We start from the raw sequence: 26,490 nt of genomic DNA, 5'->3' as shown, positions 1-26,490 counted from the left end.
CAGTAGGGCAGCCAGGAATTTCTTGCCTACTCATTAATGAATACTAAGGATTCGGACATACTACTCGGTTCATGTACTGTTTCTCCTTCTATATTGTAGGTAAGTAGGCGTAAGGTAAGGTTTCGGACAGTACTTACCTCCGAATCTCGCAAGAAATAGTCCCAAATCCTGGTAATTCTCGCCTACTCTTATATGTATACTGAGGTATTGGACATACTCGCCTACTGCTTTTTGCCTACTATATAGTATGGTAGTACACGGTTATGGACGCAGCCAACCTTTGCATGGGAAGTGGCATACGCGCGTTTTCAGGCCTGTTTTTTTGCTTATGTACGCTTTATAAATGAGGCCCCAGGTCATGACTTTGAAAAAATACACTCATTTGATTCAAGAAATGTCTTTGCCTCTTTCTTCCTTTTATAAAAAATGTGCAGATAGGACTAAATTACTTCCATTTGATATACAAAAAATGTTTCTATTGACAAAAGTCAGCTTACAATGTACCAAAGCTGTAAGTATGTGATATTTATTTTTTAACATTTGTATTGTTTATTAATACACTACTTAATATATTTTCCATATTGGATCAGCAGGTAGTAAAATATAGAAAATGTTTAATTTAAAATTAACATAAAATAATTATGTTGGTTTAACGAATGGTAGTTTAATATACTCAACATAAAAAAGCTTTCACTAAAACATAATTAATTCATGTTAAATAAACAGGAGGTACCTAAAAAAAAAAACGTATTAAAGAAACATAAAAAATCATGTTCATGAAACAAATATAAATAATGCACCTTAAACACAAATAATTAATAAACATGACTTTATTGTGTGCAACCAATGTACATATTTGTATTATGTCAATATAACAGATTTTTTTTTGTGTATAAAGACATTTTAAAGTTCGAGTTATATATAAGCTATATTTAACTTGACTCATCCCTTTGTATGTTTATCATCTTTAAACAATGGAAAATAATGTGCAGGGACTGAAGAGTCTCTAGAGATTCTCTGGAGCGTCTCTCTGTCTATCTTAGCTCAGATGTTTATAATTAGGACCTCAGGGAGCTGAAGAGTAAATCTTATTAACACTCAACTGTATTTACTTCTGTTCTACATTTTAAGGTACTTTTTCGTCTGTTTGAATAAATAAGCTCATGTACATGTAAAATCCATCCCCTTTTCCAATGGGGGTAAATTTAACATTGCTTACTGTAGTTTTAGTTCCCACATTAGAACCCCCAGACAAGACTATTTTGAATAGAAGCATTTAAGATTTGATCAGCTCCTATTTTGATTTTCACACCTGATGATGCAATAATAATCTGACATATGGCTGGAGATATTCCCAGGAGAAGGTACTTTATCTTGTGTGTTTTTGTCTGGTCATCCCCTGACAGTGACAAAGCCCCGTAATATTGTCCATGTGTACATATGGACACTACATGATGGTGAGAACAATGATACAGAACAAATAAAAAGGAAACATGGCACTTCTCTTATGTTGGTGTTTGATTTCCTTTCAATCTGACTTATTTTTTCAGACCTTTTATTTAATTGAAATAAAACATTAAATATTTTATTTTATAAAGGATGAGTTCTCTCTCCCAGGATTCTCATTCTTTCTTTCTTTAAGATTAAGATCTGCGCTGAAAGCTTACGGAGTGCCCTGGGCAAATAATATGCCTTCTCATCTAGACAGATAGACACATCTGATTTTATGTCAGGATCCTGCCTGAATCATGTTTTCTTTTATTATCTAGTTCAGTATGGCAGGGTTCTGACAATACAATGTTTTGTGTGGGAACGCGTGGTCTCAGTATTGTATATTAGACCACGGCTGTGTCCGAAAACTTAGGCAGCTGACTCGTTGGCATGAGAAACGCTTTTGGACACATTTCCAAGGCAGCGTGTTTGAAATATAAACAGAGAGCGCCGTTGTGATAACTAATCACATATTTGAAAACTACAATACAAATTTAAAAGGTGTAAAAAGTGAAAATATACATTTATTTACACTAAATTTGTACTCCAGACGATTTCTTGGCCGCCAATTAATTTTTTTAAACTCGACCAATCACATTCCCCATGCACGCACACGCATAGAATTGTAGGACAAGATCTCAGGAGTCAGTGATGGCAGCGTAGAGTGCCAGCGCTCGACATCGTATGTCCTTAATCCTTAAATAACATACTCCCTGCAAAGTTTTAACTGAATATTAGACAGTTTTTGGGTTCCATAGGCACTCCAAATGGCATCTAAACGGGAATTACAGTACTCTCCTGCGAAAAAAAGGCCTAAAGACGACGAACAGCTCCATAGCGTCATCGCTGAGATGCTAGATAAACAGCTAAACACCATAAAGATTAGCATGACGGCCATCGTCCGGGAGGAAATATCTACGATCTTCACTCGGTTGGTATCACTGGAAAAATCTCGCGTAGAGGAACTCCAGGAAAAGCTTTCTCTCTACGAAGACAAGTCAAGGCAAAATAATATTAGGCTGATCGGATTACGGGAAGGAGCCGAAGGAGGGAATGCAATCCAATTTCTCCAAGCTCAAATCCCAAAATGGATACCGGGGCTGCAGGGAAGGACGATTGAAATTGAGCGTGCTCACCACCTATATGCTAATAATGAAAACTCCAAGAGCAAGGATCGCACGCTGATCTTTAAGTTACTGCGGTATAATGACAGACAAGCGATCCTTAATGGTGCGAGAAATGCTACATCCATGTGTTATGAAGGGCGTACGGTACGCTTTTTCACGGATTTCAGTAAGGAAACATCCCAAAAAAGGAAAGCCAAGGGCGATGCACGGAGGCGTCTTCAACAATTGGGCATCGAGTCTTTCCTCTTGTATCCAGCTACGGTGAAAGTGCGTCATGGGCATGAGCAGCTGCTTTTTAAAACTTTGATCGAATTGGAAAAGTTTGTGTCGTCGCTAGGTGGAAACTTGGAGATGGAAACTGTCGTTACCTCAGAGGCATCAAAGGACTAATTCTGAATCCGGCGGTGTTCCTTCATAGCAGGGATTTAATTTCTTTTGACTGATTGGGTCATCCGGGTGAGCAGGTCACTTGTAACATCAGATCGTGGTGAAATCTCAATCCTTATATTACTAGACCTTAGTGCAGCCTTTGACACAATAGATCACACAATCTTACTCAATAGACTAGAAAACTATGTTGGCATCAGTGGTCAGGCATTAGCCTGGTTCAGATCGTATCTAACCAATCGATATCACTTTGTTTATGTAAATGAGGAAGAGTCATATCACTCCCCTGTTAAAAACGGCATACCTCAGGGATCAGTTCTAGGCCCTATCCTATTCTCGTTATATATGTTACCTCTAGGAGACATTATCAGGAAACATAACATAAGTTTTCACTGCTATGCCCAACCTGGGCAAAGAGCAATGTGCTATCTTTTCCCTTGATGCTGAGAAAGCATTTGACCGATTAGAATGGTCTTATTTATGGTCAGTTCTGACACGTTTTGGTTTTGGTTCTCACTTTATCCGTATGATTCAAACTTTATATAATGGCTCTTATGCTAGGGTTTCAACAGGATTAAGCTGCTCAAACACCTTTCAATTAAACAGGGAAACAAGACAGGGATGCCCGCTATAGCCCATCTTATTCGCAATTTCACTAGAACCTCTAGCCCAGGCGATCTGTCAAGATTGTGTAATTTCCCCTATTACAATAGGTAATTCCAAGCATTACATTTCTCTCTTTGCAGATGACATACTATTACACATGTCTAAAGCCTCTACCTCTATTTCCCAATATCTGAAAATATTTGATATATTTAGCAAAATTAGTGGCTATAAAATTAACTGGGACAAATCTGCATTGTTTCCGTTGTCTCCATCACAGGAACCGCTACAGATACCTTCCTCGATTCCAGTTTGCTCAACTTTCAAATATTTAGGAATTCAGATCCTTCCCTCTCTGCAGGCTGTACTTAAACTAAATTATAATTCACTAACATCTGCTATTATATGTGATTAACAAAGATGGGATGCACTTTTTATCACTCTTCAAGGCAGAATTGCAATTGTTAAAATGAATATCCTCCCAAGACTTCTGTTCCTATTTACCATGATTCCTCTCTCTCCTCATAAGACATTTTTTAAGGAAATGGATTCTGTGATAACAAAATTCATCTGGAATAATAAACGCCCAAGAATTAAATTAAAGACTTTGCAGAGGAAAGTGGACAATGGAGGTTTGGCGCTACCAAATCTGCATCTCTATTTTTGGGCATGCCACCTTCGTGCTCTAAAGACATGGTGTGATCCGGATTCTAAGATTGCTTGGCGGGAGCTGGAAGCTCGGGCAGTGCTCCCCCATAGGCTTCAGGACATTTTATACACATGTCTGCCCAAAAAAGCCAAGAAATTTGAGAACAAAATTTTGAATAACTCCTTGAAAGTCTGGCACGAGGTTAGCAAATTCATGGGTAGTTGCACCACATTTACTACTGAATCACCAATCTGGAACAATCACAATATTCAAACTGAAAATAAACCTTTTACCTTCAAACCATGGGCGGATAAAGGGATACATGTTTTGGGAGACATTTTTAATTCTCAAGGTTTAAGGTCCTTCCAAGATTTGAAGGAGAGCTTTAATCTTCCTGGTCACACGTATTTTTTGTATTTAAGGCTGAGGAGTGCAATGCGCAAATACGGTGTACCATGGAACACGAAACTGAAATCTCATCCTTTAACGGACTGTGTGAACTTCCTTCGAACAAGAGGAGCAGTGTCTTTCATCTACAGCAAGCTCCTCAACCATTCCAGCCTTTCACTCCCAATCACTACTATCTGGGAAAAAGAACTGGCCCCTTACAAACCTAACTGGGAGTGGATTTGGGACAACATCCCAGCGCTAAGAACTTAGCTCATCAGCTTATTCATTACAAACTCATTCATAAAGCCTATGCCACCACGTACCTATTGCATAAAATGAAACGGGTCCCATTCCCTTTTTGTTTTAATGCAACTCTAATACTGTGGGGACTTATATGCACATGTTCTATGAATGTCATATTATTGGTACATTTTGGGATGAGGTCTTCCAAATTCTTTCTGAGTTATGTGATACTGTACTCATCAAACATCCAGGTATTTGTTTACTGAATGATGATGCTGATCTTAATTGATCCATCAACCAGCGCAGGATTGTTTACACTGCTGTTAAAGTTTTTCTTTTAGAATTTAAAAATATTGCATTGCTAGAATGCTCCACAGCAAGAATCCATAAAGCTAAGTCAAAAACTATCAAGGCCTGGGAAGGAATTATTTATACACTTTCCTCTTTACTAACCCGATAGAGCTGTCACATCATTCTTATTCAGAATAAGTAAAGCGAGTAGTGGGTACTTTCTCTCTCTCTCTCTTTTTCCCCCCTTTGGACGATGTGTAAATGTATGTCTCCCCCTTCCTTTATTTAATTATTTATTTATTTATCCTTTATTTTTTAACAAACCCTGGTGTAGTTTGTTGTGTCTGTTTGGTTATTGTTATGCAACATTGGAAAATAATAAAAAATTAATCACAAAAAAAAGATCTCAGGAGTCAGGAACCTAACATTGGATTCGCACATGCCTTAATGTCTTCCTGTCATGGAATGCTGCCACAGAAGGCAAGCAATTTAGAGTTTTCGGACACAGCCCACGTGTTTCCTGTGTCTTGTCACTTTTACCCCGCTACCTTGATACCCTCTTGTCTTTATAGAAGGTATGCATTGACGTCACTTTTCCACGTGACCATGACAGAGCACGCTCTGTTGAGTGGCAAACATTCAACAAAATGGTTGGTTTTCATAGCGGCTGCTGTGAAAATTCCAGTAAAACTGACTATTATCAGCTTAAATTGAATTTAGTTGGCCTTAACAGTGACCCTAACAACTTGCCAAACAACCAGTGGCATATGGCCAGACATTGCTTTTCCTGACATATACACTCACCTAAACGATAATTTGGAACACCATACTAATTCTTTGTTTGACCCCCTTTTGCCTTCAGAACTGCTTTAATTCTACGTGGCATTGATTCAACAAGGTGCTGAAAGCATTCTTTAGAAATGTTGGCTATTGTAACGGGTTGCTTTAATGAAAGCGATGAAAACGTGAATCCATGTGCAAAAGGTGTTTATTGTAAAATCCCAATAAGGGCCAGCAAACAAATCCAAAGGTAAATCCAGTAATCGTAATCCAAAGACAGGCAAAATATAACAGGGCATGCGGCAAACAGGCAAGATATCCAAAAACAGGCACAGGTCAAAAATACAGGCAGATCCAGGTAACAGATAAAACAGATACAGAAAACAGATTCAGATACAGGCAGATACTAAACAGGATGTGGCGATGTTATAATCAGCCAGGAGCAGGTGAACAGGATGTGACTTATATACAAGAACAAACAGGAAGTGTGAAGTAAAACATGGCAGGATGTATATCAAAATAAAAGCCAGAACAGAACAGGATGTCAAAATAAAAGTCCAAAATACAAAAAATACACAGAATACAAGAAAACACAGAACAAAACCTTACAGCTATATTCCCTTACGAAAGGAAAATATATTTACCAATATATTACTTGAAATATATTGTAATATATTGCAATATATTATTTTACTTTCCATTTTCCAATATATTATATATTGGCAATACATGGAATAATATATTGATGGTACATATTCTATATATGTGTAATATATTGCAGTATATTGCAAAATATACAAATTATTGCCGCTTTCAATATATTATACATTAAATATAATATATGTGTTTATATATTTAAAAATATATGCAATATTATATTTATAAATATCCGCAATATTGTATTCCTATTTACATGCGAAAATTTATTTACAATATATGTACAGATATAGTGTCACGTGTATGTTTACTATATGGTAGAATATATTTCAAATATATGTTAAATTATATGGAAATATACATGAAATATATGTAGATATGTGTTTGATATATTATGGAATACATTTTAAATATATTTAAAATTAGATGGAAAATGTGAAATATATGTGCATATATGGGAATATGTATTAAAAATATATGTACAGATATAGTGTCACATGTATGTTTACTATATGGTAGAATATATTTCAAATATATATATACAACTATATGGAAAATATACGTAGATATGTGTTCGATATATTGTGTAATACGTTTTACATATATTTAAAATTAGATGGAAATATATGTACATATTTATTGTAAATGTATGCACGATATGTGTACATATATGAGAACATGCACATACAATGTATGAACATATATGGGGATATATACAGTATATGTACATGAAACGTCTAAAATGTATAAATATGCAACCTGCAATATACAAACATTTACACCACATATTAACACAGACTGATGGGTAATCTATCAAAAGCCACCTTTATTTTCTTTTAATCAGGCACAGATACTAAACCCAATTCAAGGTACAGAGCTACATAGGCCTATTAAAACCACAAGAGGTTTTGCATATGGTCAGTCAAAGGAAATTATGGCTTTACATTACATTACATAAATGTGTTGCAGTGCATTTACATAAATTACATGTTAAAAGAGTGCCATTAAACAAAAAATATACAAGATATAAGTTAATATCTTAAATTGTTAATGTCCATTTAAAACTTTCAGCAGTGCCATTACACAATATGAAGACAATATCAATAAACAAAATGCACAGACAATAATGAACAAATAAATAATAAACAAACTTTCAAGAAGTTTTGGGAACCGTGAAAAAGCAAAGAAATATATTGCCAAAAGAACAGTCCGTTATCCTGGTTAGGATCCATCTTGGTTCTTCACTGATGTAAACCACTTATATGCTTTTGCTCTTCACCTGGTGTCTTAGCTCACAGATTCTACTGTGGATGGATTTTCTGACATCAGCTTCCTTGGCCATAGGAAACTGTTTTAAAACAGCATCTGTGGAGCAGAACAACAAGGATTACTCTCTCCTTCCTCCTGCTGCCCCTCTTGTTCACAAAAATCTCGCAATAAAAACTGGAAAGCACCAGCTCTGAAAACTATGTACCTTGTAAAACTTGAAGTTTCCTTGGAGCCTGCTGACTAGTGATGTTAGGTTCTTGAACGAATCGTTCTATTGAGCCGGTTCTCAGGAAGTAACCGGTCGAGACGGTTCGCAAATCGAACTGAATCGAACTTTAGTTTTGGGCATAGGTTCCGGGTTGATGACGCAGGACGCACAGCCGAAATAGCACGTCGGACTCATAAAGAACCGAACGAAGTTTGTCGATGATTGCCGAGGCGAGGATTGCCGACGACTCTGACGGATGAGTTGCTGACACTGCGTGTGAATCACCGAGGATTTGAACGAGCCTGATGCGCGAAGTTTTTTGTTTTATTAGTTTCTTGATATGCTTGTTTTATTAGAAAGCTTTAGTTATGATACGATTTATTTTGCATGCAAATCATATTGTAGTTGTTTAAGGAAGACCAATGAGTTTAACACACAAGTTTATTTATTATTTATACTTACACATATCCGTAATTGTGCATCATTGTCTCTTAGGAATCTTATTCAAGTTGTAGGTTTGTCAAAAAAAAAAACGATTTATTAATTATTTATGATCCGCGACTTAAACTGTGACCACAAACATTACTAACTTGTGAATGCAAGGCAATAAATCAGCTATGCCTTCACAAAAACAACTTTTTGTCTAAATGTTTTAATGTGTTGACACAAACGACTTTATTTGAATGTTTCATTGATACAATAAATGCGTATAGTAATTTCATTTCTTGATGACGTCAGGAACCGGTGAATCGGCTTTTTGAACCGGTTCAATGAGCCGAACTGTCCGAAAAGAGCCGGTTCGCGAAAATGAATCGGACTTTGCATCACTACTGCTGACATCAGCCTTCTTCTTCTTGAGTTTTACTGGCAGTTGGCAAACTACATTTAAGGGCATTACCGCCACCTACTGATTAGGAGTGTGGGTCAGCATCAAAATTCAGGACCTATCTATCAGCCTCCTTGTTGCTGGTGTCTGTTACACATCCTGTCCTCTCTTCACGCCTGAATCTCAGCTTCCTACTCGAGCATTGCGAGCTACGTGCTCTGACGTCTCTCTCTCTCTCTCTCTCTCTCTCTCTCTCTCTCTCTCTCTCTCTCTCTCTCTCTCTCTCTCTCTCTCTATGCATATATTTCAATATATTGGAAAATATAAATTTTAAATCCCATATATGGGAATATGTTGCCTAATATATTACATGACATTTTCCAATATACTGCAATATATTTTCCTTTCGTAAGGGTTATTAGGATAGCATTTTGCAGTTGATGGATATTTGTAGGATGCACATCAAGGGCACGAAGCTCCTGTTCCACCACATCCTAAAGATGCTCTACTGGTGAGATCTGGTGACTGTGGGGGCCATTTTAGTACAGTGAACTCATTGTCATGTTCAAGAAACCAATTTGAAATGATTTAAGCTTTGTGACATGGTGCATTATCCTGCTGGAAGTAGCCATCAGAGGATGGTTACATGGTGGTCATAAAGCGATGGACATGGTCAGAAACAATGCTCAGGTATGCCGTGGCATTTAAACGATGCCCAATTGGCACTAAGGGGCCTAAAGTGTGCCAAGAAAACATCCCCCTCCCTATTACACCACCACCACCAGCCTGCACAGTGGTAACAAGGAATGATGGATCATGTTCTCATTCTGTTTACAACAAATTCTGACTCTACCATTTGAATTTCTTAACAGAAATCAAGACTCATCAAACTAGGCAATATTTTTTCCAGCTTTCAATTGTCCAATTTTGGTGAGCTCGTGCAAAATGTAGCCTCTTTTTCCTATTTGTAGTGGAGATGAGTGGTACTGGCTATTTCAGTCAAAGTTGCTCTTCTAGAGAGACGCAAGAGAGAGACGCAAGAGAGTGGCAACACTGTTATCGGAGCTCCGTCGAGTTCATCATCTAAATGTTATTTTCTTACTATCTTGTTCCTATCTATATAATATAACTTACTAGTTCATCTTAGGAATACCTTACCGTGACGATTATTCAACAGTTTCAATAAGTGAAACGATTTATCACTGGTAAACACCCAGTATTAGCATATAGCCCGCTAGCATCAGCAAACGAGGAAACGCTGCTCCGTGCATTGGAGCTCCGTCGAGTTCATCATCTAAATCCTATTTTCTTACTATCTCGTTCCTATCTATATAATATAACGTACTAGTTTATCTTAGGAATACTTTACCGTGACGATTATTGAATAGTATTAATAAGTAAAACGATCTATCACTAGTAAACACCTAGTGTTAGCATATAGCCCGCTAGCATCAACAAACGTGCCGGTTGAAGTTAGCACTTGCTCACTGTCTGTTTACTGTAAATCTGCCTTCCTTTTCGATCTAATGGCGGACTCATCCGATGTATGTTTTTCAGACCTTTCCTCACCAGAGTGGGAAGCTGTGGAGGAGTTGTGTCCCGGCATTAGCACCAGGCGGTACAGCGTGCCTCACATCACCCTGGCTCCAGACACCCGGAGACGACCGAGGCACACAACGAGCGAGCACCCATCTCGATGCAGCTTCACGGACCGCGTTCGGGCGAACGGAGACGCCATCACCCAGCATGAAAACGGTAAGACTCCGCTTGTCATTGTAACCTGCACTACTTGCCACATGTACAGTTTAGCTTCTTCCGTCAGAATAGAGGGGTTTACATGTGCTAAGTGTATTGAAGTAGTAAGGCTGACGGAGAAGGTTGCAGAACTAGAAGCGCGCATCCGAACACTAGTTGAGGACAGTAAGACCGCTAATGTTAATGTTACAAACACTGTTTCGGGTGCGCCTAGTGTTAAGCGTAATACACATGGCTCGGTTCCGACTTCAGAGTCAAGGCGGCTGACTAACTGGGTGACTGTCAGGCGGCCTAGTCACATTCGGCATCCAAATCACGTTCCTGTTTTAATATCAAACAGATTTTCTCCACTCAGCAACACACCGGCTGAGACATCTGTTAAAGGTGCCCTGGTTATTGGAGATTCTATACTCAGGAACGTTGGCATTGAGGCACCAGCCACCATAGTCGATTGTATACCGGGAGCCAGAGCGTCTGACATTAGATCCAAACTTAAAGTGCTGGCTAATGCTAACCGTAAGTTTTCTAAGATTGTTATTCACGCCGGCACGAATGACACCAGACTCCGCCAGTTGGAGATCACCAAAGATACTATTAAAGAGGTGTGTAAAATTGCAAAAACAATGTCAGACAATGAAATTTGCTCTGGTCCCCTCCCCGCCTACCGGGGGGATGAAACTTACAGTAGATTAGTGTCTCTTCATGGCTGGATGTCAAAGTGGTGCCCTCAGCATAACGTAGGGTTTATAGACAATTGGAAGCATTTCCGGGGAAGACCTGACCTGCTAAAGAGAGATGGCCTCCATCCGTCTCCGGAAGGAAGTGCTATACTCTCTAGAAATCTGACCAATAGTCTTACTTTTGATATTGTCTGACTATCCAGGGCCCAGGTCAGGAAACAGACAGATCGGCTTACCCATCAGTCTGTTAGCTGCCTTGACATGTCAAGATCACATATATCCCAGCACATAGAGCCTTTTTTAACAGAGTACCAACACATCTCAACTGTGTCTGTTCCTCAAACAAATAAATACAGAGCACCGTTTACCTCGTCTCGTACAAATCTTATTAACATAAAATTAGAACACAATACATTAACAGATGAAACTCAAATGTTAAAATTCTTAACATTAGATCACTTACCAACAAAGAACCAATTATCAATGAAATAATTACTGACCAAAACTTAGATGCACTCTGTTTAACAGAAACCTGGCTTAAAGCAGACGATTACACCAGTTTAAACGAATCCACCCCACAAGACTATTATTATAAACATGTTCCTCATCTAATAGGGAGAGGGGGTGGTGTAGCTACAATATACAATAAAATATTCAAAGTAAACCATAAATCCAACCTAAAATTTAATTCGTTTGAAATAATACTGTTAAATATGGAAATAACTGATCGCAACAACAAACGGCTTTCGTTCATTTTAGCTACCATATATAGGCCTCCGGGGCACCACACAGATTTTCTTAAAGAAATAGCAGACTTCCTATCTGAGCTTACAGTCACTGTAGATAAAGCTCTTATCGTTGGTGATTTTAATATCCATGTGGATAATCCAAAAGATGCATTAGGACGTGCGTTTATGGATGTTCTAAATTCTCTCTGCATTAAACAAAACGTGTCGGGGCCCACGCACACTCGTAATCACACACTAGACTTAATTCTGTCACTCGGACTCAATATTAATGACATCGAAATATCACCAAAGAGCGATGCCGTTTCAGACCATTGCCTTCTGTCATACACAATACTTCTAGATAGGACCGCTCAGTCTACAACATGCTACAGATTAGCCAGAACAATAATTTCCACCACTAAAGATAGCTTTATTAGCACTCTTCCAGACCTGTCTCAAATGAAACATGTAGCAGATAACCGTGAAGATCTAGATATTATAATAGAAAACCTGAACAACGTCTGCTCTAGCACGTTGGATGCCGTTGCTCCCATTCGAAAAGAGAATCAAAGAAAAACCGCCAGCTCCATGGTATGACCATCATACTACAGCCCTTAAAAAAGTAGTTAGAAAAATGGAAAGAAACTACCGAAGCACAAAGTTAGAGGTATGGCGTTCAGCATGGAAAGAGAGTGTTCAACACTACAGACAGGCTATTAAAACTGCCAGATCTACCTATCTCAGTACGCTTATTAAAGAAAATGATAACAACCCTCGTTTTCTGTTTAGCACAGTTGCGAAACTGACTAGAAACAAAGAACAAACAGAAACCAATAGTAAACTCCAACACAATAGTGATGACTTCATGAACTTCTTTACTAACAAAATTATGTTTATTAGGGAAAACATAGAAACTACGCAAGCAGCCACCACTCTACCCAATAGTACATTTTCCACTAGATTACCAAACGAACATCTTGAGTCATTTAATCCTACTACAATAGAAGAGCTCTCTAAACTAGTAACGTCATCCAAATCATCGTCCTGTATACTAGACCCCGTTCCCACAAAATTACTAAAAGAGGTATTTCATGTAGTGTCAGACACGGTACTTTATATCTTTAACTCATCTCTAGAATTAGGATACGTTCCAACAGCTTTCAAACTAGCAGTTATTAGACCGCTCATTAAAAAACCAAACCTTGACCAGGGAGATCTTAATAACTTTAGACCAATTTCAAATCTACCTTTTCTTTCTAAAATATTAGAAAAAGTAGTGGCAAGCCAGCTACGCACATTCATAGAAAATAATAATACATATGAAAAGTTCCAATCAGGATTCAGGCCCCACCATAGCACTGCTTCGAGTTACAAATGACCTCCTATTAACATCCGATCGTGGTGAAATCTCAATCCTTATATTACTAGACCTTAGTGCAGCCTTTGACACAATAGATCACACAATCTTACTCAATAGACTAGAAAACTATGTTGGCATCAGTGGTCAGGCGTTAGCCTGGTTCAGATTGTATCTAACCAATCGATATCACTTTGTTTATGTAAATGAGGAAGAGTCATATCACTCCCCCGTTAAATACGGCGTACCTCAGGGATCAGTTCTAGGCCCTATCCTATTCTCGTTATATATGTTACCTCTAGGAGACATTATCAGGAAACATAACATAAGTTTTCACTGCTATGCGGATGATACCCAGCTTTACATCTCGTCGCATCCTAGCGAAACCCACCAGTTTTCTAAGCTAACAGACTGCATTAGTGATATTAGGGACTGGATGGCACATAACTTTCTTATGCTAAACTCCAATAAGACAGAGATACTTATTATTGAACCGAATCGCTTCAAACATAATATGTCAGATTACAAGTTGCCCATAGATGGCTGCACGGTGGTGCCATCTTCCACGGTTAAGAATTTAGGCGTAATGTTCGACAGCAATCTATCTTTCGATAGTCATATCGCCAACATCTGCCGCACAGCATTCTTCTATCTTAGAAATATCTCAAAAATACGCCATATGCTGTCTGCATCAGACGCAGAAAAGCTTATCCATGCTTTTATGACCTCTAGAATAGACTATTGTAACTCATTACTCGGGGGATGCCATGCAAATCAGGTAAACAAGCAACAGCTGGTTCAAAACGCCGCCGCAAGAGTGCTTACTCGATCTAAAAAGTATGACCACATCAGTCCAATTCTGGCATCTTTACACTGGCTACCAGTTAAATATCGCATACAATTTAAAATATTACTAATCACCTACAAAGCCTTAAATGGCCTAGCGCCCTCGTATATTAAAGAACTACTATCAGAATACAATCCATCACGTAAACTGCGCTCACAAAATTCTGGTCACTTAATTATCCCTAGAATATCAAAAGTGTCTAAAGGTGGTAGATCCTTTTCCTACTTAGCCCCTAAGCTCTGGAATGATTTACCAAATAATGTTCGAGTATCAGACACAGGTGATCAATTTAAATCTAAACTTAAGACATTCTTCTTTAACAAAGCATTCACATAAAATGTCCAGTAAATGTACATTTCCAGCAGTAGTTAGTTTGTCTAGAACAAAAGCACTCACATACCTCATATGGGTAATATACTATTGCCGCAATAGTTAGCCTGTCTGGAACCGAGCTGACTTGAACCACTATAATGTTTGACACTTGCATTACATGCGAACGGCCCCTACGCTAATAGAATTCTGTTTTTCTCTCCCTGTCTCGTCCTCGACCACGAGGACAATGAGACAAACAGACCCAGTTCCTGTTGCTGTGAAGATCATCGCACCACTGATCCACTGGCTGTCCTTCAACGTGATGACCAGCCGATGCCCGACCAACGACCACCGGCTAAACCAGTTTAATTCGCTTACCCGCCTCCTATCCCTACCGTTTCTATATATATATAAATATATATTAATTCCTCCCAAGGGTTTTTGTCCTTCTAGGAGTTTTTCCCATTGGGTTTTTTCCTAGGGGTTTTTTTCGTCCCAGGGAGAATCAGCCAACTTTGGCTTAACTTAGCACTTTACTGTATACGTTACATTATTAATATGCTCGCTTGTACGGTTTAACCGCTTTCTCTACTTCTTATATTATCTATTGATTTTCTGTGTTCTCCTCTACATAATCTCATGTAAAGCTGCTTTGCAACAATTAACACTTGTGAAAAGCGCTATATAAATAAAATTGAATTGAATTTAATTGAATCAGTCGGCCCATTCTCCTCTGATCTCTAGCATCAACAAGGCATTTTCACCCCACAGAACTTTCTTTGTAAACCCTAGAATTGGTTGTGAAAGACTGATGTGAAATATATATATGAAGAGTTTCGTTGCAAAACGAGATAACCACCGTTTTTATAATTGTTCAGAAATCTAATTTTTTGGTTGTGCATTCCAATTAATTTCAATGCAACTGCAGTTGGTTTGTTTTGATTTAAACCTTCATAACTTTAAAAATACAGCTAAGTAGCACCATAAAACAAAATAATAACATGATAACAATAATAAACATGTTTTGACAAAAATGTTAAAAAATGGATTTATCTTGTTTTGCAACGAAACTCTTCATATATATAAAAATTTGTGTGGAGCTGCTCCGCACTGCGGAGGAACCACTCTACCGTGACATGTAGTTATCGGAGTAAATTTTTGACATGTTTCCTCAAATCTGGAAAGCTAGACTAGTTGAGCTAGCTTATCTCTGTTACTGTCTAGAATGCTCATAACGCTTACTAGCTAAAGCTAAGGAAGCTTAACATTACGTTAGGCTGAAAGAACATTCAAAGTCACTTTTGCCGTAGTAGTAAATAGTGGTGTGATGGATCGCAGTTGATCCGTACGGATCACGAAGTCCGGTTCATCCAGCATTAATATGCAAATTTAAATAGGGAGTTTATTATTTGCACATGTTTCAAAGCCTTGCAAATGTTAACATTCAATTGATTTTAAGCAATTTAACCACAAAAAGGCGCTAAAGTGAGCAGTTTACTATATGACACACGTGCGGTTACAGTTTTTTACGATTGCTATGACAGATTTTCCAATACTTTTAACAAGTTTTCAAAACTCTTAACCTCTTACACTCTGAGGCTATTTGGGGGATTTTCGCCTGGATTTGACCTACCCAATTTCAAAAGCTTTGCATACCCACAAGCAGAGGTGCACATACAAAAGTTTGGTATCATTTTACAGGAAACCCTCTGAAATTACATAAAACACTGTTAAAAGTGCTCAACATGGTTGTATGCGTTGTCAGTCCTCTAATAAACACAAAAATAAATAGGCGAATTTTTTCTCTATCATAGTAATTGCAAAAGTTATTTTACTCCAACTGATGGGAGGAATAATACGCTTATGGAGTACAATTTGTGCCAAAAAACATTTGAAGTGCTCCCATAACCACATACAGTGGAATAAATGCAATTGCTTTATATCATTTTGCAGAAAACCCTTTGAAGTTACATAAAAAGCTGCTGTTTGTGACAAATATTGTTATTTATGTGGTTTTTCATATGATAAAACACCAAATTTTCTTTTTTTATGTTGTAAATACTGCCTCTTATAGTGTATAACTCTGGTTCTGGGTGCTCTAGCAGACTGCAGACAGTTCTGGTTGTTAACAGCAGCAGACAGTAAACACCCAAAAAAAGAATGAACTCTTTAGCATGTCGCATTCAAAAGTTATTCTCATTTTACTGAAGTGTGCGAAAATACATTTTTCATATAAATATTAATTTTTTGTTTTGCACATATAATAAAAAGCAAGGGATTATTCATGCACACAACCAAAGAAAATGCTGTGAATGGACTCATTTTTTAGAGTAGGACCTAAGAGAAAATATGGTGTATCATTTGTGGCTATCTGTGCTATCTGAGGCAGTCCACACTCAATTATCCCATATGTTTACAAAAGACGATTTTTTACATCATTATTCATTCGACGATTGTAGGATATGTGATAACAATAGGACAAAAATAACACTGCAGCCTTATTCCTGAGAATGAGAGCTTTCATTTGATATAAGACTTGCCCATGTTTGTCATACTTGAAAAATATGAAATATGTGAATATTAAATGATACTAAAAATTATGGGGGGGGTGATAGTGTAAATTAAGTGTAACTAACTTTCTTACAGTGAAACATATCTCAAAGTGATGCATATCCGCAGAAAGTAGAGAGTCTAAGCTTTCAAACAGTATCTCATATGTGGTACTGGGTCCATGACAGACCATTAAAAATTAAAGGAATATTTTATATTAAGTCAAAATAAGATAATTCTGGACCCGGTACAGGGTCCACAGAGTCAAACAAGTTAATGCAGCAACACACCTAAAACACACAAATTGCAAAATCATTAATTTCATGCTCAAAATCACAAATTGTAAACAAAACTCTCACACTGTTTACCAAAATACTGTAAACATGTCCCAGAATCAACTTGTTATGCAAAATCACCAACAGTTCTCTTCCAACAGAAACATTTAGTCAATCATAACACAATGTCATAAAAAACACAAACATAAGATGGAAAAAAACTGCATTATTTTATGTGTCAGTCTGTCCTGAGTTTTGCACTGCAGTTTCTTTTGAAAACTTGTTTATATTTTTGTTTACAGTTTTTTTCAATCGCTAACAAGCGCTTACCCATACTTCAGATACTTTTTCTAAACACACAGACGCACACCTACAAAACGCAATTGGCCAAATGGATCATTTTCTTCTCAAAAACACATTTTGTTAAATACTAACTCTTCATTTCAAAATAGATCACATTTTTCTCTGCACACAATAACTTTACCAAAACACTGGAAATCTAACTTAAAATTATTCTGTCAAAAAGTAACACTTGTTTTCACTTCACATGGTAAATGCAGTCAATAAAAGTACACCAGGTTTCAAAATACTGGCTATTGTTGACATTACAAAAACTGCATAGACTTGTATGTTTGTCACAGGGTGACTTAGGGCGGAACCAAAAATGGAGAGGAGAGGTTCCGCCCGGACCAAATTTTTAAAAACACCGGTTTACTTCCTGGTTCTCCATAGAAACAAATGAAGCCAAATTCGCTACAGGTGCAACGAATTAGTCAAGCAAAGTGTGATTGGAGGCTGTGGGAGGATGAAGCACTTAAATAGCTCTGCAGGAAAACAAAGAAGGGGGATTGACACGGGGAAAGCTCCTTTGCCAAAGGCAGAACAAAGACACGCACCTTTTGAAGAGCCCGAAGGCTCTGTTGATCCGGGCTGCGCTAGGGAAGCAAGCGGAAAGAGGTCAGAGCCACAGGAGGCGAAAGAAAGGCAAGCCGTGGATCTTTTAAAGGAGCACCCCGGAGGAGCTTTTTGGTGTGTCGAAGCGCTGTGTTGTGCTGGTCCGTTGCGTTGCTGGTGGCTGTCTAAACTCTCTCTCTCTGTCAGGCTGGAATTACATGGTTGTGAAGACATCGTGAACCTTAAAGGTTGAGAAGTGAACGGATTACATTGCAAAATGAGACAAAGTGAAAAGGGATTGAGACCGGCATTGATGTGAGTACCAAGATTAAGTTGAAAACGTCCTGTATAGTGACCTGTCTTTATGCTAGATACCTCCAGGAGAAGGAGGGCGGCCCTACCCCTAACATAGCGTGGTGGGTGAGCCGAAGGGATACCTACCGAAGCAGTCACAACGACGATACCACCAGCTAGGCCGCATATTTCATCGCCAGATCCAAACTAAGCGAAGTGAAGGAAGACGGGTGTCCTTTTGTACACTGAGTGTGGTGGGTGAGCCCTTGTGTCGTGAAAACCTTTATTTTTGACGTGGTGCTGTATATTGCTGTGGATTGCTGTGTATTGTGTGTGTCCTGTCAGATAAGCCCCCGCCTTCACACACTTCGTCGAGGGAGGACATAGAGGCTGCTGGTCCTAGCCTAGTTCAGTACAGCATATGTTGTGAGTGTGCTTCGAGTCTCCAGTAATAGTACGGTGCCCTGGAACGATTTTTCCCCCGACTAGACATCGGGCGGATGTGAAGAGTGGCGGTGAAGAGCTGAAGAAACAGCAGAGGTGTGAGTACGATTTGGGGCTATTATCGTTGATGCTTTCAATTGCATAACCATTGTTGTTGCAGAGAGAGAAGTGAAGTAATTTCATCGTCCCGTGGCCTCTACAAAGGGGCGCCCCTGTCCAGAGCTCGAACGCCTGACGGCAGTGAGGAGAGGGCAGCGCCCGGCCCGGTGAGACGGTGTGACATCCCACCCCTCTGCCACCATCGAGCTGTCGAGAGGGTTCGCCCCCGACGCCACGTAGGAACTGCTTACCCCATCGGACACCTCACAAATTGTTGTAAGTCCGCCACTGCTGCTAGCTGTACATACTAACCCCCTAAGCCGTTGATTCATAGAGACGGAGCACGCACTGTATCCGGTTGGTCGGTGAGGAGCACCCTGAGGAGAAATTGAGTAAAACCTGTACTTACGGTACGCCAAGTCCAGTCAAGAGGTGAGAGCCATCCAAAGCAAAGTAACTCAGTAATATTTTTGTTAACTTCTTATCTTAAGTGAAACATTATTTAACTTTTACCTTATTTGTTGAACCATGATATTAATAAAAACTATAGTAAGAGCTGAACTGTTGCTTTATTTATCCAATTTGAAAAAAGTGCTAATTTGGAATAACACTATGGAAAAAAGTGGGCCGGTCTTGGGCCTGAAACTACCGGGCTGAAAAGTGGCCCCACTCCGGCCCTGTCTGTGGTTCCTTTAGTTGGGTGGGTTGACTCTTGTTTCTGCCTTTGATGTATTTGCAACAGTGTTTATCAAACACATTATTTGTTGTAAAGGTTGTTAAAACAAAGTTTATATAGTTTTTATAACAGTGATTATAGATTTAAGTAAGTTGTTTACACAGTCAAAAAATTCAGTGTTCATAGAAAATTAGATGTTGATCAAATATATATTCTCTATTGGACTTCAGTAACATAGCTTTCCTTGGATCAAGCTTCTCAACTTTTATTGTTAAATACTTGCTCAAATACTTTTTTACCTCACGTGCAGATATCATGAATCACCCCACTAATCGGAATCATGGTGACAAACATAATGTTGCAAAGCATGCTGGGATCCATCATAGTATAAAACTTATGACTCCCATCATGCATTGCAACATAAATTATGTCACCCTTGTTGCGATTAATGGGGTGATTCATGATATCTGCACATGAGGCACAATCTAAACTTTCCGGCAAGTATTCTTAACAATAAAATTTGGAAAGCTCTGTAAGTTAAAACCAATAGAGAATGTATATTTGATCAACATTTTATTTGCCATGAATACTGAGTTTTTTGACTGTGTAAACAATTTACTTAAATCTACAATCTCTGTTTTAAACTTTATAAATTTTGCATTAACAACCTTTACAACAAATAATGTGTTCAGTAAACACTGTTGCAAAGACCTCAAAAGGAAAGTAAGAGTCAAACTGCCCAACTAAAGGAACCACAGATCACCATAATGGTGACCAAACAATTTCAAAGTAGACAAAAGTCAGTCTGGTTTGTAATAAGAGAGATGTCTTTTCAGTTGATTTTATCTAAGGCAGTAGCAAGTTGTAGTTGTAGTTCGGCTCATTATCACCAGGTGTCTTCAATAATCAAATAATCACTCAAATGATTGCTTTATTATCTAATTCTCTAACACTGATCATTATTGAGGAGCTTTCCTCTTCCCCCAGAGGGTCCCTTTAGAGGGACAAAAATTCTACATATGCATTACTGTATGACCTTATTGACATGTCAAGTGTTATTGAATAGAAACAATCCATGTAAAATGCAATGTCAAATATGGTTTGGGGGCAACCGTTGACTGCCTCAAATTGGGCTGCACTCTTTCACCAGCTTCTCTTAGTGAAATCAGTGAATTTCATCACTGACTACTGTTCTTGCAGCCCTTGGAATGCCACCACCACACATTCTTACACTTCTACATTGCTCCTTGGGCCCGCTCTTCTCCCTGGCCCTGCTCCTCTCACTGCTCTTGGCCCTCTCACTGCCCTGCACCTACCACTGCTCCAGCACCTCTCACTGCTCCTGCACCTCTCACTGCATCTTTCACTGCCCTCCACCTCTCACTGCATCTTTTACTGCATCTCTCAATGCACCTGCACCTCTCACTGCATCTTTCACTGTCCTGCACCTCTCACTGGGCCTGCTCTTCTCCCTGTGCCCTTTGCTCTTACTCTTCCTTTTCCAGACATTACAGTGTTTTTCTGTTTCCAAAAATATAATTCCTCAAAGGCCTCCTTTTACTGTATAAGTGTCAATGTAAGAATGGAAGCAAGACTGGAATCAGCCCTCTCCATGTGCCCCTTGCTTTTACACTTCCCCGTCCTTACATTACAGTGTTTGTCTGTTTCTGTTTTCAAAAACATCACTCCTCAAAGTCCTCCTTTTACTGTATAAGTATCCATGTAACAGAAAAAATAACCTAAGCCAGACTGGAATTAGCTGTGGTTGGCCCAATTTACCCAACATAAAGGTTTTTATATTGTATCTAAGGTTTGGAATATTGTTTTTGCTATTGTGAGACGTTGTGTGTTAGCATTCGTAAATACTACAAAAACAATCCATAATTTTGTTGGGAGGTATAGCTTGTCTGTTAAGAAAATGTAAGCATTGTGGAAATGTGTTTACTGTATATTGTGTGAAAACGACATGAAATATGTTAATTGTATGGCCACAAAAGACAGATGGGGTGCTAATTGGGTTTAGAGTTTGATTGGACAAATGCTTGTTAGCGATTAAAAAAAATGTAATAGTATAGCTTACATAGGCGGATGTAGTCCTAACTGTGTTACGAGTTTTGGAAACTTGTTAAATGTATTGAAAAATCTGTCAAAGCAATAGTAAAAAACTGTAAATGTATCCAGTCCAGCAACGGTCAGAGGTGATCATCCCTATGCCCTTCAAAGATAAAAACTCTTGATGTGTAAACCTTAAAGAGAGTTGTGCTGCTATGTCTCATACTGTAGTCATTTAAAATACCTTCAGCGAATAGAGCAATGAAAAACAACGTAATGTTTTATGTGACGCAACTGTTTATGCTGCGCCGTTTGTAATTCTCCCTCCGTCTGTACGTTTCGCCATCACGGAGGTCTTGCCTGACCTTTCGGAAGTATCAAAGGACATTTTGGTAGAAACTCTTCAATCCCTGGGGATAGAGACCCATGATGACTTTCAGTTTGTTAAGGAAGAGGATTTGTTGTCAGCCTTAAGGCCCATACAAGCCCGGAAGCTGGTTGCTGCATGGAGTCTGAAATGTAAGTTTAGCATTGCTATTTATGATGTGACCAGTTATCAACATGGCTATATTAGTTCAGTCAAAATTTAAAAACATCCATATTATGTCTCTGTTTTGTGTATGTGTATTTTTAAAGGCCAGGGCCAGGAAAGTGGTTCTTTAAGCCTTGCTACCTCAACAGGACCTTCCACGTCCGTGCCATCTCTGTCGCCAATTTCAATGTCGTCGTCGTCCAGCGGCTGTGAGAGCCCAGGTTGCTCATTTCCAGACTCATTCCAGATTCCATGGGGAGAGTTCCCTGAGGCTTTGACGCAGGCTTTGGAGAGAGGTAGACGTCCAGGTCCAAGTTTGAGGAAGGAGATGGTTAGAATTGTGGTCCGTGAAATGATGAAAGTATCATCGTCCATAAGTAAAATGAACGCTACTGATGTGGCCAAAAAAATGGTCGCAAAATATCCAAAATCACTTCAAGATGTCATAGAGGGTGACATAATAGGCACGGGGTACCAGTCCCTAGTTAAACAAATTCAAAACAGAGTTGAAAATGTGAAACGGCCTTCAACACCAAAAATAACACGGAGAAAGAATTGGCACGATTCTGACACTGACGAAATACCCCCTGAAAAACGGGCAAAAATTCAAGACACTTATGGGTGCATCCATTGGCATGTGAAGTTTCTGCCCCTTGGAGAAACAGCCGAAAGCCAGCAGCAGAAAAAAGAGAAGCTTAAAAGTCTGTTTAGACAAAGTGAACAAAGTCCAGTTCCCTTGAAATTGCTGATGAAGTCGACGTTCTATACCCAACGCCAAGAGGTCAACAACGGGAAAGATGTAAAGTACCTTCTTGAAAACTGGCCTTATTGGTTTGATGAGATTGGCATGACGGTACACTTCAATGAGCTCACAGGAGTAGATCTGAAGGAGACTTTCCTGAAGAATGTGGAACAGAAGGGGGAAAGGCTCTTGCACTTCATGAAAACTGTTGCTGCGAACAAAACCAAAAGATTCTATCAAGCTGCGACAAAGCTACAACTGCTGAGGGGGGAACACACAGGTTCCTCTGAAGATGTCACAGAGATGGTGCTGCTTCTGCTGGCTTATTTTGATGAGAAAGAAGATGTGATGTTCCATTATGTGGAGGACACTTGTCTGGCTGGGGAAGTGGACATGGACAGAGTTCCCTTGACTCCCACAATTGTTGTGTGTGGTAAGTTAACTTCACTCACTCAGCTGCGTTTAAGATGAACGGCAGAGACATAGACTGTGTCTGAATGTGATGTATTCTGGAACAGAAATCTGTCCCATATTTCTTCATTTCTAAACCACACACAAACACACACACTCTCACACACAAACACACTCTCGCACACAAACACACTCTCGCACACAAACACACTCTCGCACACAAACACACTCTCGCACACAAACACACTCTCGCACACAAACACACTCTCGCACACAAACACACTCTCGCACACAAACACACTCTCGCACACAAACACACTCTCGCACACAAACACACTCTCGCACACAAACACACTCTCGCACACAAACACACTCTCGCACACAAACACACTCTCGCACACAAACACACTCTCGCACACAAACACACTCTCGCACACAAACACACTCTCGCACACACACACACTCTCGCACACACACACACTCTCTCTCTCACACAAACACACTCTCTCTCTCACACACACACCTGCCTTCCAAACACATGCTCTCTCATTCACACACTGACACACACCTCCACCTCTTATTTTTGTTCTTGTGTGGATTTGTCACTCACTCACTCACTCACATACATACACACACCTGTTTTTACACTTGACACTTGAGATGGTGACAGACATGTTGAATGTTAACATTATTATTGTATTGTGTTTTTTTGTAGGACAGTCCTGCTATCACTCCAGAAGAATGATGCTAAGTGTAGACCAAGTCATCGTAAACGAGAACATCTCTTCCTTCATCACGTCCTTGTGCATGATGTTTGCCAGCTACTATTGCTTTAACATCCATTATCCATCTACGCTTGCATCAACCCTGGAATTTCTACAGAGGTAAGTTTTTTTTATTTTATTTTTTGCATTTTTTAATTCTAATTTATTTGGTCACTTGGCTGATGCTTTTATCCAAAGCGACTTGTACATGCAAATACCTTCAGAGCCAATCTCCCCTAGAGCAACTTGAGGTTAAGGGAATATTAGTGGTTGTGGGATTCAAACCCCTGACAAAAATAGTGCAATAAAAATTGCTTATGGCTTACTGAAATTGGGTAGTCTAAAGTGTAACTCCGGAGACCTGTTGTGTGAGCCAGGCCCAAGCCACCACTACACAAAGCAGTGAGAAAATTTGATACAACTAATGCAAATAGCAGCCCAGCAGCTAATGTTAACCCAACAGGACACCTTTATGGAAGTTTAGATTAGGTAAGCATTAGTTTCCAAGCCACTAGTCATTGTTTGTTGTGCCAAATTATGTTGTTCACTTACCTATCATGGCTCATGGTAACCCCGAACAACAGGGCTATGGGCTGAGTAATGCCAGTTACACTTTAATTAAAGGAAAACTAACTCGTATTCTAACTTGTTTGTCTTTTACTTTGGACTGATTTGACTTATGGATATGGTTGTGTTTCATGTATAAATAAAGTAGTCTGTGTTTCTTCTCTCTTCTGTTTCCTTAGATGTTTCTTTTCTATTAATCCTGAGAAGGGGACGAAAGTGGAACAAACAAAAGCAAAACGGTTGCATGTTAATCCAAGAGTCCTTACCTTAATTCAAGACCTCTCTGACCATGAATGGCGAGCCATTTACAGTTTTTTCCAATTGCTAACACACAATTTTGCAAACTAGTCTGGTTTTATCAAAAAACTTAACACAATTTACAAAACCACACACCCAAATAGCAAAATACCACATATATCCTGCAAAATGAAGCACTCTTACCTAAACTACATATAACATTATCAAAATCAAACTTTGACACAACTTGAAACACACTTCATTCATATTACCAGATTTTTGTCTAACCAACTACACACAGTTGGGCATAATGAAAAGTACACTTTTCTTTAGTATGCTTTGCCATAATACTAAAATATGTATTAGATTGTTCACATGCACAAAAATATTTGCAGATACAAACACATGCTGTTGAATTTTTTTTATTTTTCACCAAACAAGTCACAACGCCTCGTCCACATCACAGGCAATATATTCCCATGCCAGACATCGAGGGAAGAAGCGCCTTGAGCGCCTAATTCAAAATTGCACCAACATCAATCCCATCACATCTTCCATAGCCTGCAAAAGAGGCATGCGCACAAAGGGCTGCTGGTCATATACCTTCCATATAACTCTTCGATGGGGTTCAAAAATGGCGACTATGATGGGAGGTATTGCACGATAAATGTTTGGTAGTCAGCAAACCAGTTTTGGACTGGGGCTGCACGATGAAAGCTCACGTTGTGCCATACTACAACATACTGGTTTCTTTGGTCTGCATCATTCATACACTCTGATGGTATGAGAATGTTGTGGAGTCTTTCTAGAAATGTGAGAATATGGGCTGTGTTGTATGGTCCAAGGTTGGCATGACGGTGGAGGACACCATCCATATTGGAGATGGCAGCACACATTGTGATGTTCCCACCACGTTAGCCAGGAATATCTATAATGGCTCTGTGGCCAATGACGTTCCTGTGGTCTTTTCTAGTGCTTACATCCTGATTGAAGTGTTAACAATTAACCATTCAGGTGTTTGGGCAGGTGGCACATATATTGGCCATTTAGCTCGTGTAGTGTCATTTTGAATAGTAGTGTTTTGAAAAGGCAAACATGTGACTTTATGTCACTCGTTTACGTTATGGCTTCTTCTTTTGTGACTTCTGCTGCTGCTACTGTGGTTACACGCGTGGTTACTGCCTCCCAGCGGTCTGCGGGGGTTTTTGCACGTCGACGCGGACGACGACGCAAAAGTATAAATGAAAACCGACGCGGAACCTACGCCGTCGCGGCTACGCCGTAGGACCTACGCATGACTATAAATAGCCCTTAATGGATATGATTGTGTGTTACTTTCTCTCTTCCCCTAGG

General features: G+C 39.2%; 1 protein-coding gene across 2 annotated transcripts; it reads left to right on the top strand.

Moving 5' to 3' along the window:
- Nucleotides 1-20,536: 20,536 nt before the first annotated feature.
- LOC141359437 (uncharacterized) lies at nucleotides 20,537-25,650 on the top strand. 2 transcript variants are annotated; one of them, XM_073861877.1, is made up of 4 exons: nucleotides 20,537-22,403; nucleotides 22,521-23,591; nucleotides 24,285-24,453; nucleotides 25,080-25,650. In XM_073861877.1, exons 2-4 carry the CDS (start codon nucleotides 22,604-22,606, stop codon nucleotides 25,246-25,248), a joined length of 1,326 nt encoding a protein of 441 aa, XP_073717978.1. In that variant the 5' UTR covers nucleotides 20,537-22,403; nucleotides 22,521-22,603; the 3' UTR covers nucleotides 25,249-25,650. The 2 variants fall into 2 exon arrangements, with proteins under 2 accessions (XP_073717978.1, XP_073717977.1); XM_073861876.1 differs by lacking the exon at nucleotides 20,537-22,403 and having other exon boundaries at nucleotides 22,415-23,591.
- The last annotated feature ends 840 nt before the right edge of the window (nucleotides 25,651-26,490 follow it).

The sequence above is a fragment of the Misgurnus anguillicaudatus genome, chromosome 23 (genome assembly GCF_027580225.2).
Source record: "Misgurnus anguillicaudatus chromosome 23, ASM2758022v2, whole genome shotgun sequence".
Classification (NCBI taxonomy): domain Eukaryota; kingdom Metazoa; phylum Chordata; class Actinopteri; order Cypriniformes; family Cobitidae; genus Misgurnus; species Misgurnus anguillicaudatus.
This window is presented reverse-complemented; position numbering and strand designations above follow the sequence as displayed.